This window comes from Typopeltis vanoorti, chromosome 22 (assembly GCF_054136105.1).
Source record: "Typopeltis vanoorti isolate ZY-2024b chromosome 22, IOZ_Tvanoo_1.0, whole genome shotgun sequence".
NCBI classification, from domain to species: Eukaryota; Metazoa; Arthropoda; class Arachnida; order Uropygi; family Thelyphonidae; genus Typopeltis; species Typopeltis vanoorti.
The window spans coordinates 14,065,456-14,082,014 of NC_143570.1; the positions used below are offsets into that span (position 1 = coordinate 14,065,456).

Genomic DNA, 16,559 nt, shown 5'->3' on the forward strand with positions numbered 1-16,559 from the left:
CCAAGACCTGTGATACAACTTTGTGTTGTGTGGGCAAGTGATTAGAAGTGAGAAAGGAATTTGTTAATGTGATTTTTGAAGGTCCGAAGATTGTGATCATTGGGGAAAACAGTATGGGCAAGACTGTTCTAAAGAGCAGTGGTAGGAAATGAAGGCAGAGGAGAAGTTGGTTTAATGAGCTTGGAGGTGAACTGTATATGGATGTTGAGTGTATGTATTCGTATATGAGTAGAGGACAGTGGAAAGATGGTAGTGGCTAGTTCAGTACAGCAGCACCCATGGAAATACCCATAGAAAATACATAATGCAGCAACAAAAATCCATCCCAGATGTGCAAGTAGTATTCTGTGTTTGGGTAGATTTGAGCTTTATAAAGTGTCAGGAGTCGAGTGGGAATGAAGTACTGCTTGGAACAAAAAAGAATACAACCTTTTTGGAAGCTGAAGAGGCTTTGAACCTGATGTGCTTATGCCCAGATAGATTAGGTGTGAGAGCTAACCCAAGAAGCAAAAACTGATTAGCAAGAGCAGAGCCTAACAGGAATAACAATAAACACAAATGCCCAGTGACCAAGATGGTGGGGGAGGGATGATACTGACCCACATAATAAAATAAATAAATAAATGCCACCTGTCATGTAGACAATTGTAGACTCTGATCCACTGAATTCATCAAAAATATTCTACAGAAGAATATATGTTATGTAAATAATGTTATTTCTTTCTTAAGTATAAAGAGCTAATAAGCCTCATTTTGGCAATGAAAACATTACTTAAATTTAGGGGATATTAAATCCCACATAGTTTTAAAACCGAATAAGAAACTCAAAGATTATTGTACTACGTACTAGGATCACTTGCATTGGCTAAATTGTGTCGCCGATACTTTATAGTTTACTATATTCGGCAAGAAACTCTCTGATTCCAAACTTTGAGTTTCTTATTTGGTTTTAAAACTATGTGGGATTTAATATCCCCTAAATTTAAGTAATGTTATTTCTTTCACTTTTTAATCACTTATTTATTCAAATGTAGAATAGATAATAGTTCAGATTATATTATAATAATATTTCCAAATTAACCATCCTACTCTAGTTAGTGTGATTGGAGTAAATGTATAATGCTCGAATGTTTAGGTAAATAATGGTGCTTCATAACCAACAACCACCGTTTTTAACTAGTGTGATCTCTAATTGTATTTTTGTAAAATAAGTTAACACAGCTTATTTGGTCTACACATTTGTGTGTTATTGTGACAACAGGTAAGCTTTATTAAATAAAAATTTCAAAAATACATTTCTAATATATCCTTTTTGAGGTTGTGATGCATTTGAATCATAGGATTTTTAAATTTATTTTCTTTTTTTATATAGAGTGCAATATCACTTTGAGATTTTATATTGATTTAAAAATGTTTATATTTTTATTTAGTTATCATGCAGTGTAACAAATAGTAATTTACATTCTTGTAGTCCAAAAATGTCCATGCAACTGTCTGGTGCAAAAAAAAAAAAAAAATTAAAACGAAAAAAAATATATATAATAAAATAAACAAGAAAAAAAATAGAAGAATGCAAGTTTACAGATTTGTTAAATGGCTAAGAAATGAAATAACAGAAGGTGAAGAGCCTGTAGAAGAGGATAAATCTGCTACTTCATCACAAGATATTAATACTATACTATATATTGCACTCTACTATTTCAAGAGACAATGATATACAAATTGGGGGAATTTTTTAAAATTTAATTGAATTTGCTAGCCATTATAATACAACTTTAAAAGAATGTATTGAAAAAAAAACAATAAAACAGCTTCAGTTTCATATTTTTCTCCCCTTATTTAAAATGAAATAATAAAATTGATTGGTGATAAAACTAGAAATGAAATAACATGCCAAATTAAAAAGATCAAAGTACCACACAGTTTTATTTGACTGCACTCCTGATGCCTTGAGGATAGAGCAGATGAGTCAAATGATTATACATTTATGTTGACTCTGATAGCAAGGTGATGAATCATCACTGACAATCAAAGAAAGCTTCATCAACTCATCCATTCAATGAAAAAAAAACAGGAGAAGGTTTAACGACTGAAATTCTATATAAACTAGAAGCAGATAAATTGGATATTGATACCAGATGACAAGGATATGAACAGTGCCAATATGGCTAGCAAATACAGAGGAGTAAAAGCACATACTTTGGAAATTAATAATTCAGGTCTATTTGTAACTTGTACAGCTCGTCATTTAAATTTGCTGGTGTCTCTGCTGTATCTACAAACACCAGAAATGGTCACTTTTTTTTTGGTACTTGGGAATTTATTTTAATTTTTCTCATTTTCTGCAATACAATAAAAATCTTAATGAAGTCTTTAAAATTATCAATTAATTATTTTTTTTTTTTTCTATACAAGGTGGTCATCAAAGACCAATGCAATGAATTTGCTATGTTTACAATTATCAATATCAAGTCTGCTAGAAGGTATATCAAATGTTAATTGTACTCTTTTCGTGTGGAATAAAATTCTGTGTTGCATTGAATAAACAAATAAAGCATTGGAATGGAGAAATATTGATAGACCATACAACAAAATTAATGAATGAACTACATGGTGCTTTACAAGGACTGTGATAAACAGGTTTAGAACAAAATATTCTGGAAGCAAGCAATTTGGCTGAAACCATGGGTATAGAGATTGGATTTCCTAATAAACAGAGGAGAGGAGTTGAGAAAATAGAAATAGATGAGGCACTGGATGAAGGAAGTAACATGACATCTGAAGAAGTATTTAAAATGCAGTTTTACAGCATATATCACTCATTTGCAAAAAGAATGATATAATTTAAAAAAAAATTGTTTTTGAGTTATCTGCAGAAATTGAAAGGGAACCTTGAGTTCTGTTTAGTGAAAGAGTGACATAAGTCATTCTTCCATAAATTGACATAAGTTGGCAATCATTTCCTCATAGGGAATAGTCATTTTTAAAAGAATATTGAGCATTTATTTTTATTGATGCAAAACTTTTAAACTCATTTCCTGAAAGATATTGTTTTTTTGCTTGATGCCGTTCTTGAAAATGCATATATGGCAGTCTGTTGTCTCAAACAGATTTATGTATGAGCAACTAAGAACTGTGTGTGAAGATTTTTACTTTCTCTATGGATCCTTTTAGAATCAACACATGTTGCTGATTTACAAAACCCAGCTGCAGATCTCACTATGAAGTATAGCAAATATTTAAATATGTGCAAACTAATGTGAAATTCAAAGCTTTAAGTAGAAGCCTCAAAACAAACACCAAACAATAAAACTGCAACTCTGCTTAATATATTGCAAGCTCTTCATGATTTTTGGACTAAATGAATCAGATCTGAATCTCATCGCTCTTCGAATATTCCTCACTCTTCCAGTCTGTATTGCTTCATATGAAAGAAACTTTGGTAAATTAAAATCAATTGTTAGGTATTTAAGATTGATGGACTACAGGTAACGATTAGCCAGTCTTTTCCTAGTTTCAGTGGAATATGAAAGCAATAAAAGTGTGCAGTTAAAATAATTATTTTCATTTAAAAATGCATATGCAATTTTATTAATATATAAATATATTAATAAAATATATAAAAGTTATTAATAATCTTTATTGTTTACATTGTATTCATTTTCATTATTATTTTCATAAAAAAATTAAGGGACCCCCAAAAAGAAAACCTTGCACAGAGCACAAGAAAGACCATTTGTGGTTCTGGGCAAGAGGAATATTGTCAGGTGAGGGGAGAGAAGGCATGGTCTTCCTGGAGATGAGACAGTAATGTATTTTGGTAGTATTAAAATTCACAAAGTTGTCCTCACCCCACTTGAGAATGGCAAACAGATAAGTGTTTAAGGCACAAGTTAAAGATCTTGAAGAATGAATTATGTCATCACTGCAAGGTTTTGAAAAATGAAAATAGATGTTGTAAATGAAACTTAGCAATAAGTTTAAGTTTATTGGTCCCCTATTTAGTAGGCTAGAGTCTTGTTTGTTATCGGAATTAACCAGACAAATCGCTCCAACTAAGAATGGCCATGCACCACCACCCACTGAATCCACAAAGAGGACTGCAGAGTTTGGTGGATAGAAGAAGGAGAGGCAATATGATCGAGACTTTTAGACTGTTGAGAGGCAGTTACAGAGTTGACACTGGGGAGTCCTTTCACTTGGTGGAACAGCAGGAAGGAGCGATGACAGGGGGGCCATCCATGGAAGTTACGAAAGGAAGCTGTGAGCAAGAGGTTGAGGAGTGGTTTCTTTGTGTGGAGAGTGGTTGAACCATGGAATGCATTGCCTGATAGAGTGGAGTCAGTGAGTTCAAGGAGTGGTATGATAGACTTTGCGTTTCCTAGGAAGGACCTCCCACGATGAGTCTCTTGACTCCATGGAGGCCTGAATAATAATAAGCTTAAGTTGTAAATTGGCAGAATCAAAGGATGTATATGAAGGCAATTTGAAGTAAAATCCAGTGTAAAGTAAGGTTGCATGCTATGACTGCTGTTATTCATCATCTGTATGATTGCATTATAAAGGAAAGTAGTACATTAAGCCTATTAACAAACTCTCAGTTATATACTCAGTTCATACTTCTAAATAAATCTACTAGAAGTAGTAAAAAATTTGGAATGAAAATCAGCATTAAAAAAAAGACAAAAACTATAAAATTAGACAGGAACAATGAAAACATTATCTGCATTCTCAGTGATGAACCTGTAGAAGATGCAAAATATTTTAGCAGATTAGTCAGAATTTTTAGTGAAGAAATGAAATATGGAAATAAGAGAATAAGCAAAGCTAGAAAGACAACAATTGAATAAATTTATGTAAGAAAATAAAAAATACAGAGAAAGAAATTAGCAAAAACACCAGACTAGCAGTATATAACACTGTATTCAAACCAATTTTAACTGATTAAGAATAATCATCTGATCAACAATTATAGACATGAGAGTTGTGAGCAAAACCAGGAGAGCGAACAGAAGGTTAGTAGAAATGAAGTTATTGGAAAACAATTTGATATTATTAACATTTGATAATGGATATGTCTAGCTAATCTAGGGTAGTAGTTTGATCACTTGAACAGAATGGAAAAGTTGGCAAAACAGGTATTCACTGAATGAAGAGCAAGAAATAGATTCCAAAAACAAGATATATGTGGAATTAATAGTGGCTTAGAAAACTGAAATGTAAGTGCTAACATTATTGGAGACCTGATAAATAGCAGATTAATTTGGAAGAAAACTGTATAACAAGCTAGTAATAATGCTGCTAGTTGGTAATGGAATGCTCCCTATGAGGATAGGGTTGAAGGTGTGTGGTTGCAAAATTTAGTTGATAAGCAGAGGGGCATGATAGAAACTTTTAAGATATTAAAGGGGTTTTATATAATTAACACAAAGAAAATTTTTCATTACATACAATAGAGAGAGAACTAAAGGTTATTTGTGGAAGTTGTGTAAGAGTGTGGTTAGCAGGGGTGTACAGGTTGGATTTTTTGCATGGAGAGTGGTGAATGAGTGGCATGGATTGCCAGGATTAGTTGTGAGTTTAAGGAGGGGTATGATAGGCTTTGTGTGTATGACAGTTAGTCTGGGTCTCCCACAATGAGTCTCTGGACTCCATGGAGATACCATATAATAGTGATAATGAATATTACTATTATTGACTATTATAATAGCCTCTACAGTTCTTGATTTTACATGTTAGGTAATGATGATGATAGATTTCTTTTTAAATGTGACACTTGTAACTATGGGGGGGGGGGACTTGAAGCTCTCTAATAGTTTATGTCACAGAGATAATTTGGCCCAAAAGTTACATAAAATGTGTTATAGTCAAATCTCACTATAACAAACATTGCTGTCTTAAAAGAAATTGACTATAGCAAGCAAAAATTACAACAAATTTAAGGTAACCCGAGAGGTTTAAATGCAATATGTACATACAGCATTTATTTTCTTAAAGATGTATGCACATATTTTAAAGCTGTCAATACTGTGTTATAACATTAAGATTGTGATGCCCTGTGTTGTTTTCAAAACCTTATACACACACATCTCATCTGTATTATTAAAGCCACTGTTCTTTTTTATCTGGGTTCTTTATTGCATTCATGCATGTTCACTGGATTGTCCATTATGCTTTTCACACAAATATGTGATATGTGCAATGGTAACTTGTGACTTATTTTATTTTTTTTACAGCTCTTAATGGACATACATCTTATTTCATACTAAGTGCCTCAACTTACTGATGTAATTAATATAAAAGTATATTACTGATACTGTGAAATTACTGAGTATTCCAATACACAGAGCACTAGTGTGTTATAAATTCTACAGCCTATTACATGGATGAATATAAAAATGTTATCTAATTGTTGACCTTATAAATTTATTTTAAAGTTCAATTTATTCCACAGATAAAGAAGAATGGCAAAAACTAACATTTTTGAAAATAAGAAATGATATAGAAAAAGAAGTTATGAAAGAAAAAGATGAATTTAAGAAGAAGTTAGCAGAAGATGTACAAATCACATTACAGTCAATCAAAGAGGAATATGAGAAAAACATGGAAGTAAAATTACAGAAGGTAATTTTAATTTCAGGTGTATTTAATCAGCTAAACTATCTGTGGAATGACCTGTTTATTTTCAAATTTAAATATGCATACTTTGTAATTAGAAATGTGAATGAATTGTACATAATTACTGTTGTGGATACCAAGTTGTAAATTTGAGTTAGTTAAATTATACATTTTGCCATTTTTTAACTTTTTCAATTCTTCGAGTGCCATCTCCTATTGGAGGTTGGCGACCACGTTGGCAAATTTTGAGCGATCATCAGCCACTCTGAACAGTCCCACAGAGCTCATGCCAATCCACTGTCTGATGTCTGCCAGCCAAGATTTTCTTTGTCTTCCTTGTCCTCATCTTCTATTTATCTTCCCTTTTACGATCAATTGAAGTATTTCATTTTTCATTATGTAGTAGATGACCACGATATGTAGTTTTTCTTTTTTTTATGGTATCTAAATGTTCACGTAATTTCCCCATTTGTTCCAGTACTTCTTGATTGGACGTTTTTACCGTCCATGGGATTTTTAACATTTGTCTGTATAACCACATCTCAGAAGCTTCAAGATTTTTTATTGATGTTGTCTTCAAGGTCCAAGTTTCTGCATTGTACAAATGCAGAAACTTGTACAGGCAATACAGACCATGCATAGCATTTAATCATGTGTACTCTAAGCTCTAAATTCAAATTGCAGTACATAGTGTTGATTTCATCAGGAGAAAGTTTTTTCTTGCCATTTCAATTCTAACTTTTATTTCCATTTCTGGATTGCATTCTTCATTTAACCAGCATCTGAGATATTTAAACTTTTCATGCTTTCTATTTGTTTCCCACTTAAAGAAAGTACTGAATTAGGTTTCTTGCTTATGACCATGAATTTAGTTTTGGTGATTTTTATTTTTAATCCCATTTTTTCTCTCTTCCTTCACTAGTTCCAGAAGATTTTGAAGATCCTGAATATTGTCAGCCAGGAGAGCTGTGTCATCAGCATATCGAATGTTACTGATGATTTCACCATTTACATTAATCCCTTCCTCTCTTCCTTTTAAGATTTTTTGAAATATGTCTTCTAAGTATATGCTAAAAAGAAGAAGCAACAACACGCATTCTTGCCTTACTCCTCGTTTGATATTAATGGAGTCTGTAATAATGTCATCAACTCGAACAGATGCTTTTTGGTTCCATTATAAGTTTTCAATGATCCTGATGTCTTTACCATCTAATCCAATTCTTTTTAATCAATCATTTTAGTATGTTAGACTTTCAAATGCTTTCCCAAAGTCGATGAAGCTAATGAATACTTCTTTGTTTTGGTCACTACATTTTTGGAATAAGATTTGAGAACAGAAAAGAGCCTCTCTCATTTCCAAACCATTTCTAAATCTGAATTGAGTATCACTGATGGTGTCTTCACATTTTCTATATATTCTTTTTTAAATTATTTTCAGAAACATTTTGAGAACATAACTTGTTAGACTGATCATTCTATAGCCATTACATTTGCATCTGCTTATTAGGTAGCATGATAAAGGTCAACCAGTAACCAGTCTTGAGGGATTATGTGTGTATCATAGATCTTATTAAATAGCTTTACTAATACAGTAATGTTTCGCCTTCTAATAACTTTACTGTTTCTGCTGGTATTCTATCAGGGCCTAAGGCTTTACCATTTTTAGCTGAGTTCAGCACACATTCTACCTCTGATCTTAAAATGTATGGACCTTCCATCTGTTCATAAGTATTTTTTGGGTTTTGTCTGTTATCAGTAAAGAGTTCTTTTACATATTTCACCCATTCTTGCTTTTTTTTTCATCCTTTTTGGAATATTATTTCTCCCTTTTTGTTTCAAAGGATACATAGTTATTTTTTCATAAATATACCTGAGGTCTTCAGTTTTTTATGTAGATTAAAACTTTCATACTTTTCCTGTAGAAATTCTCTTTCTTTACATTTTTCATTCATACAGATTTCTTTTGCTTCTTTGATCTTGTCTTTAATAATTTTCTGAACCTCTTTATATTTTGTTGGACTATGATTTTTATGTGATCTGCATTGATCCATGAGAGAAAAAATTTGTCAGTTATCCAGTTTTTTTTATTTTTTTTATTGCTCTATCAGGACACAAGATATTGGTACATTTCTCTATGAAGACAGATTTTAATTTGTCCCATGATTCATCAACCCTCATGATGTCATCATTCTTGATAAGTGCTATCTCTTGACTCGGTTTCCCCCCCCCCCTTATTTCTGGGTTTTTTAACTTTCCTAGATCAAACAAACTTAGCAAGTAATCAATTTGGTTTCTGACTATATTTGCATTATTATCATGTGGTGATCACCAAGTATATAGCCTGCAGGATGGTAGCTTAAACCATGTGTTTGTGATTGTTAGTTCCTCTTCTTGGCAAAATTGAATAAGACTGTCTCCTCTCTCATTTCTTGTTCCCAGCCCATGTTCACCAACTATATCTCCACTTCTTACTTTTCCAACTTTAGCATTGAAATCGCCCATGATGATGTTAATATCATGTTTCTTTGTTTTCCATTAGTTCTTTTAATTGATCATAAACTTTGATCCAAGTATCATTCTTGTCAGCAGTAGGGGCATAGACCTGTATAAGATTAATATCTAGTGGGTGACCTTTCAGTTTTAATAACATCTTCCTATCTGAGTAGAGGATGAAGGTCAACAGTGACTTATTGGCATCTTTGTTTATTATTATTCCGTTTTGATGATTGTTTTCACTACTTCCAGAGTGGAAAATTGTCATGTCATTAACTTGAGTTTTGCCTGATTCTGACTACTATCTTCACTCATTCCTAAAATTCCAATTCCAAGTCTTTTCATTTCCTGGATAGCATTTCTTAGCTTACCTGCTTCATACAGGGTTCTGACATTCCAGGTTCCTAGTTTTAGTGGACACACCATTTTGAGCCCAGAGATTTTTTGTACTCCTGTCCCATTTAAGGAATGCCTGGAACTTGGGGCCATTTGTGTAGATTTGCTCTTTTGTAGCTTTTCAGTTACATTACATTAACTTTGTCTCATGGAGAGTTCTAAACTTTTACTAACAAAAAAGAAATTGTCTTTAATTGGTTCATACCAATCAATGGCCTCAAATAAATAATTCCCTTAAACCTTTCCTATTTATGCTATTAGAGAAAATGTATTAAAAAACCAAAAAGAGTGAGAAAAAAAATAAGTTCAATGTCAAGCAAAAGAACACAAAATGTAGTCAGCAGTTATAATATAAAATAAACAATTCACTCATACAATTGCAAAATCAAAAGAATAAATATAAATTGGATTCATCAGTGGCCATTGAATATGTATTGATCATCTTCTGATGAATCTGGAAAAAAAAAAAACCTGCAAATGGGGAATATATATACAGAGGTTTTTCTAAAGAAAAATCTTCACATAAACGTGAATCTGATAAAGACATATACTAGGTAAAGCATGCATTAAAACATTTACAACTCACACTTCAGTTTTTAAAAAAATCCACCTTTGGCCCCAGCACACAATCCTGCTTGTTTTGTGTATCATGCATTATGTTTGTCACCATCAACCCAAAGCCTATTTTTTTTTCTTTAATATTAATCTCACTGTTAATGTGAATCTTCTTTTCAGAGTTTGAAAACAAGAACCAGACCTTAGAGACCCAGTGACAAACTCTGAGAAAATATTGAGTAATTCACCCAGAGAGGCATTGGGTGAAGTTGTTTGCAAGGATACAAAAATCTGAACTTCAGGGTGGACTTAAGAAGTAAAAGAGGCAGTGCTGGAAAAGAAGAAAGCATATCAGAAGTTTTTGGCAAGTAAGTCAGTATGTGTTATGAGGGATTACAGGAGTGGAAAAAAAAAACAGAAGAAAGCTAAGCTGTGTGTAAAAGTACCAAAAAATAAAAAATTCATAGGAAGAATTGTAAGAATCTAAAAGGTTCTGGATGCTATTAAAAAAAAAGATTACAAATGAAGGAAGGTGTTAAGGAAAAAAAATCAAAGATAATAAAGGTGACCTAAAAATAAAAATATTCTTGTCGTTAGTAATAATTATTTTAATAGGTTGTTGTTAAATGTCTTCGAGAGATCAATATACTCTTTAAATATAATTGCTAAAAAATTTGGAATGTAAATATCAACAGACAAAACAAAAATCATGGCTTTTAAAAAGGACCCAGTCAGAAGTGTTATTTATTTTCACAGTATTGATGATGACACAGAATGAGAAGAAAATAACATTTATTAATTTATTTGCTGATATTTCACTGGTATTATATCCAGCATCTTCAGAGCACAAAAATAGTTTGCCACAGTACATGAAACAACAATTTGATATAACAGTGGGACCTAGTTTAAAAACATTGTAACGGATAACACAAGGAACTAAAGCCTTAATTAGGTGCTATCTATGTTGGAAAAAGAGAGAGAGAGAGAGAGAACAAATATTAATTAGATCTTAAAAATGACTGTTTCCCAGATTTTTGGTAAATTTATACAGACATAATTGTTGAGGTTTGGAGTATGGTTTAAAGCTTCTGTTGATTCCAAAAACAATCTTTCTCTCTCTGACTTATGACGTCTGTGTAGCACTTTTGTTTTTCTTCCATCTGATCTTGTGTAAAGGTGTATCCAAGGCATGGTCTGCTAGACCTGACTTGCCATAATAATACTGTCGGATGCATTTTTTATGATCGTGATCCCACTATCTCTCAAAAGAATAACATTTGCAAATTACTGAAAAAGTCACTTCCTGGTCAAAAGAAACAGTTAACAAACTCAAGCCTTTTCATGTTAAAACAGCCAAAATATATAGAGCACCTAAAATTCACGAACAAGGTACACCCCTATGCCCTATTGCGGATAGTATAAACAGTCCCACATACAAACTTGCTAAACATTTAGCTAAGTTACTAGCCATCCTCACAAATAATTTGCGGATAGTATAAACAGTCCCACATACAAACTTGCTAAACATTTAGCTAAGTTACTAGCCATCCTCACAAATAATTCTCCCTCCTTTATTAAAAATTCTGTTCACTAAAAAAGTATTTTAGAAAACCATATTTTAAAAAGTTCAGACGTAATGATTAGTTTTGATATCACTTCGCTATTTACATATGTACTGTTAATTGAAAAAAAAAACCTTGATTTACTAAAGTCACATTTCCTCCTAGATATATTTGAAACATTTAAATTTACAGTACATGCAGGTTATTTTACATGGAAAGGGAAGATATACAAACAACTAGATGGGACATCAATGCTTTCCCCCTTTTCTCCCTTTTAGCTTTCTGCACAGAACACTTGGAAACGCTAGATATGAATACAGCTACTCTCAAACCAGTGATTTGGCTACTCCATGTTGTTGATGATGTGTTTGCTACTTGGCCACATGTTTTAGACTCATTGGATACATTTTTTTGTGCATTTAAATAACCAACATCCTAAAGTCCATTTCACATGGAACAAGAAGCTAATCACTGTCTGCCCTTCCTGGATACGTTAATTACATGACTTCCAGATGGATCCTTATCTTTTTTTTATAGAAAACCAACACATACAGGGAGATATTTACATGAACAGTCACAACATTGTCCAGCTCAACAGTGATATTCTAAAAACACTAACTCACAGAGCTAGAGCTATTTGTTCCAAACAATGCTCTTACTGCTGAACTCAGTCACTTATATCACACCTTCTTAGCCAATGGCTATAATCTCCATAGGATATAAAAAATACTAAATACTCCCCAGAAATCCTGTCCATTGCCTGCCACACACGACTGCAGCGAACTGTTACCATCCCATACATTCAAGGCACTTCTGAAAAGATATATAGAGTTTTAAATAAATATCAGCTATACACCATATTTAAACTTTATGTCAAATTGGCAACTCTCATCCGTTCACCAAAGGACAAACTCTCTTCTTTATCACATCCAGGAGTTTATGAAGTATCCTGGTTCTTGTGATTGGGCTTACTATGGACAGACAGGAAGAACTATTGACATTCGCCTTGGTGAACATATTATCATTATGGCAAATCGGGTCTAGCAGACCATGCCTTGGATATCCCTTCACACAGGATCAGATGGAAGAAAACAAAAGTGCTACACACTTTTGTTTTCTTCCATCTGAATCATAAGTCAGAGAGATTGATTTTGGAATCAGCAGAACTTTAAAACATACTCTAAATCTCAACAAGTATGGCTGTATAAATTTACCACAAATCTGAGAAGCATTCATTTTAAAATCTAGTTAATATTTATTTTCTCTCTTTTTCCAACATAGATGGTGCCTAACTAGGACTTTAATTCCTTATGTTGTCCATTAGAATTTGTTAAACTAGTCCCACTGCTACAACAAATTGTTGTCATACTGTGACAAACTGTGCTTGTGCTCTGAAGATGCTGGATATAATACCAGTGAAATATCAACAGATAATATTATTTTCTTATCATTCTGTGTTGTCATCAATATTTTGAAAATAAAGAACATGTACTGTGAGTACTGTGAACACATAAGCTTTTAAAGGCGTTACAGTTAGAAGTAAAATCATGATTATAAATAAATTTTAGAACAAATTAACTGCTTCAAATACCTCAAATATGCCTGTATTGTATACAAAAGAAGCTGACATTGATAACAAAATTTCAAACTTCTTAAAGATAACAGCAGTGCTTAATAATATTTTCAAACTTAAGTTTAAAGACTTACAAAAATAAGAGTTTATAAAGTTTTGGCAAACCTTCTCTACTGTACCGAGATGAATTATGGACCATAAAAATTGCAGAATAAAACAGAATAGAAACTAGAGAAACGAAATTCTCACGAAGGGCAGCAGACTATACTCTCTCAGATGAAAAAAGGAACAGAAATGCACAATGAACTAAAAATAGAACTCAGTGACAAAATATACAAATACTGAAAGAAGTGGATCAAACATATTGAAAGAATGAACAGTTCAAGACTATCTTCAAAAATTATTGAAACAGCTACTGTTTTAGAGTAACACTTCAGTTTAATGTAAACCAAAATAATCACTTGACGTTTAGACCTTCACATTAAGGTCATCATCTGGAGTATACGCATATATACAAAGAAACAAGCTGCACTACAATCTGCATGGTATGCTAAAGTTACATTGATTTGATCAACCAATGGCTATAATCCATAATTTTTGAAGATGTAAATTGATCACCGTGTAAGCATGAAGGAAAGGAGTTTAAGACTATCCAAAAAGATAATACTCCAATACCAAGTGACATAGAATTCAGGGACAATCAAGGAAAAGGTGGAAGGAGACTGGAACAGGCCAGTGGGCCAAAATTCCTTATAGGATGATGATAAATAAGATAAGCAGTGATAGAAGAAACAAATTGTATTCAAGAAAAATGAAATCAGAAGTACATAGCATGAGGTGTAAAAAGTCATCAGACACTTGAACTGGAGAAAGGCAGCTGGAGTTGATGATATTCAAGCAGGAATACTCAAGTATGGAAGTATAAAAGTTTTACAATGGCTACATGGAATTAATTCAGAAAGCCTGGTCAGAAGATCAAATTGCAGATAGTGGTACACACTTTTATTAGTATCCATCTATAAAAAAATTAAATGAAGCTGAATTTGAGAATTCCAGTAAATTTTCCTCTTAGTGTTCCAGATAAATTTTATGCCTGCATACTTGAGAAGAGGCTAAGATTAATTGTGGAGGAGAACTTAGAGAGAAGAACAAACTAGGATCAGTCCAAAAGTTAGCAGGAACAGATTTTTATTTTAAGATAAGCAATGCAGCTGAAAAACATGAGAAATATAACATGGATCTATATTTAAGTTTTTTAACCTGGAAAAGGTATACAACAAGTTACCAAGAAAATAAGCTTTTCTGAATACTACAGTTGTGTGGTAAAATGGGATATTTTATGGACTCAATCTTCCCCAATTCTGACTGATGATCAATGCATTGATCATCAGTCAGAACTGAGGAAGATGGGCAGATGTAAAATTTGCTACATGACAAGGGCAAACACTATTTCCACCCTTATTCATCATCTACATTGGTTTCCAAAGGAACAAAGAGAAAAATCATGATAACTCGGGAGAAAAGGAAAAAACATCTGAAAGTCAGGTAATTAAAAGTTAAGGTAAAAAGTTATGTAAATAGTGATGCTGAGTCTGATTCACATAAAAAAAGAGTGGCACTGTCAGTGGTATATGCAAATGAGTCATGGCATAAATGCAGGTGTTTTGGAGTGGTTTTCCATTTTGTGTCTGGAGTGAGAAAAAGACATTTTATTATAGCAGAATTCTTGGATATGACTGCAAGACGTCATTTAACTAATGAATTTAGGTGGCGAACTATTGTAAGACATAAGGCTGGCAAGAGTCAGGCAAGATAGCCAGATGGTTGCATGCGAGTTGTTCCGTGGTTCACAGACTGTGGAACCAATTCCAACAGTCACAAACAGTGAAGGAAGGCCACGGGCCACAACTGCAGTGGGAAACTGATATCTCTAATTATTTACTTGCCAAAACAGGAGTGCTACCTTGAATCAGCTATGAAATGACCTCACATCAGCTACAGGAACATTGGTATCTGCTTACACTGTGTGCAGAAGGCTTCATGAAGATGGTCTCTATGCTAAGCAACCAGTAGTCTGTGTGTCCCTATTTTCATGTCACTGGTAAGAATGTTTGAAATGGACTAGGCTCATGTCAGCTGGACCCAAGATCAATAGGGGTTGGTATTGTTTAAAGACGAGTCTTGATTTGTTCTACAAAGTGATACCAGGCATGCTCTGACCTAGAGAGAACCAGAAACACATCCTTCTAATATCCATGAAAGGGATACTTATGGTGGAAGTAGTGTGATGGCTTGGGAAGGTATCTCATTGGGTTAACTCACTGATTTGTATGTTCTTCCAAGCAGAACCATTAATGCTGTAACTTATAGAGCAAGGTATTGGACCCATGTGTATATCCATAGGGAAGACATTTATTTACCCTACAAGACAATAGTGGTCGTTTTCATCAAGCAAAACTCATGGATTAATATCTTTAAGAAGAGACTTTAGTATGTATGGGCTGGCCAGCCAAGTCTCCTGGCTTTAATCCTATTGATTGGATTTTAACAGTATAGATGTGAACACAGATTGATAAGAAAATAACTATTTATTAACTTAAACGCTAATATTTCGCTGGTATTATATTCAGCATCTTCATAGCATACAAACAAAGTTTGTTATACTAGCAAGACAACAGCAATCTGGTGTAACAGTGGGACTAGTATGAGTAATTGTAGCATGCAACACAAAGACTGAAGTCCTAATTAGGAGCCATCTAAGTTATAAAAATAAAAAAAAAAAAGATATTAATTTGGTCTTAGGATGACTGTCTCCCAAATCTTTGGTAGATTTATACAGCCATAATTGTTGAGGTTTGGAGTATGTTTCAGAGCTTCTGTTGATTCCAGGAACAACCTCTCTGACTTGTAAAAGCTTCTACATAATACCAGCAAAATATTAGCATTTAAGTTAATAAATAGTTATTTTCTTATCTAAGATATCTAGGGTGCTTAACAAACACCAACTATGCACTTTATTTAAACCTTATATGAAATGAAATTGGCAACTTTCATCCGTTCACCTAAGGACAGATTCTCTCCTTTATCGCATCCAGGAGTCTATGAAGTGCCCTGTTCATGTCATCAAGCCTACTATGGACAGACAGGAAGAACTGTGGACATCCGCATCGGCGAACACAAAAAATATATCTGGCACTTTCGCTATGGCAAGTCTTGTCTGGCAGACCATGCTTTGGATACCCCTGCACACAGGATCAAGTGGAAAAAAACAAAAAGTACTGCACAGAAGCTTTTACAAGTCAGAGAGGTTGTTCCTGGAGTCAACAGAATCCCTGAAACATACTCCAAACCTCAACAAGTAT

The 16,559-nt window shown here is 33.3% G+C and overlaps 1 protein-coding gene across 4 annotated transcripts in view; it reads left to right on the forward strand.

Annotated features, from left to right (window-relative positions):
• The window catches only part of asl (chromosome segregation ATPase asterless), a 385,090-nt gene that overhangs the window by 315,895 nt on the left and 52,636 nt on the right, over positions 1-16,559 (forward strand). For all 4 annotated transcript variants that reach the window (XM_090412113.1, XM_090412114.1, XM_090412117.1 and 1 more), the window contains one exon: positions 6,455-6,624. In XM_090412113.1, coding sequence (XP_090268239.1) covers positions 6,455-6,624 — 170 coding nt within the window. The remainder of the gene's footprint in view (positions 1-6,454; positions 6,625-16,559) is intronic.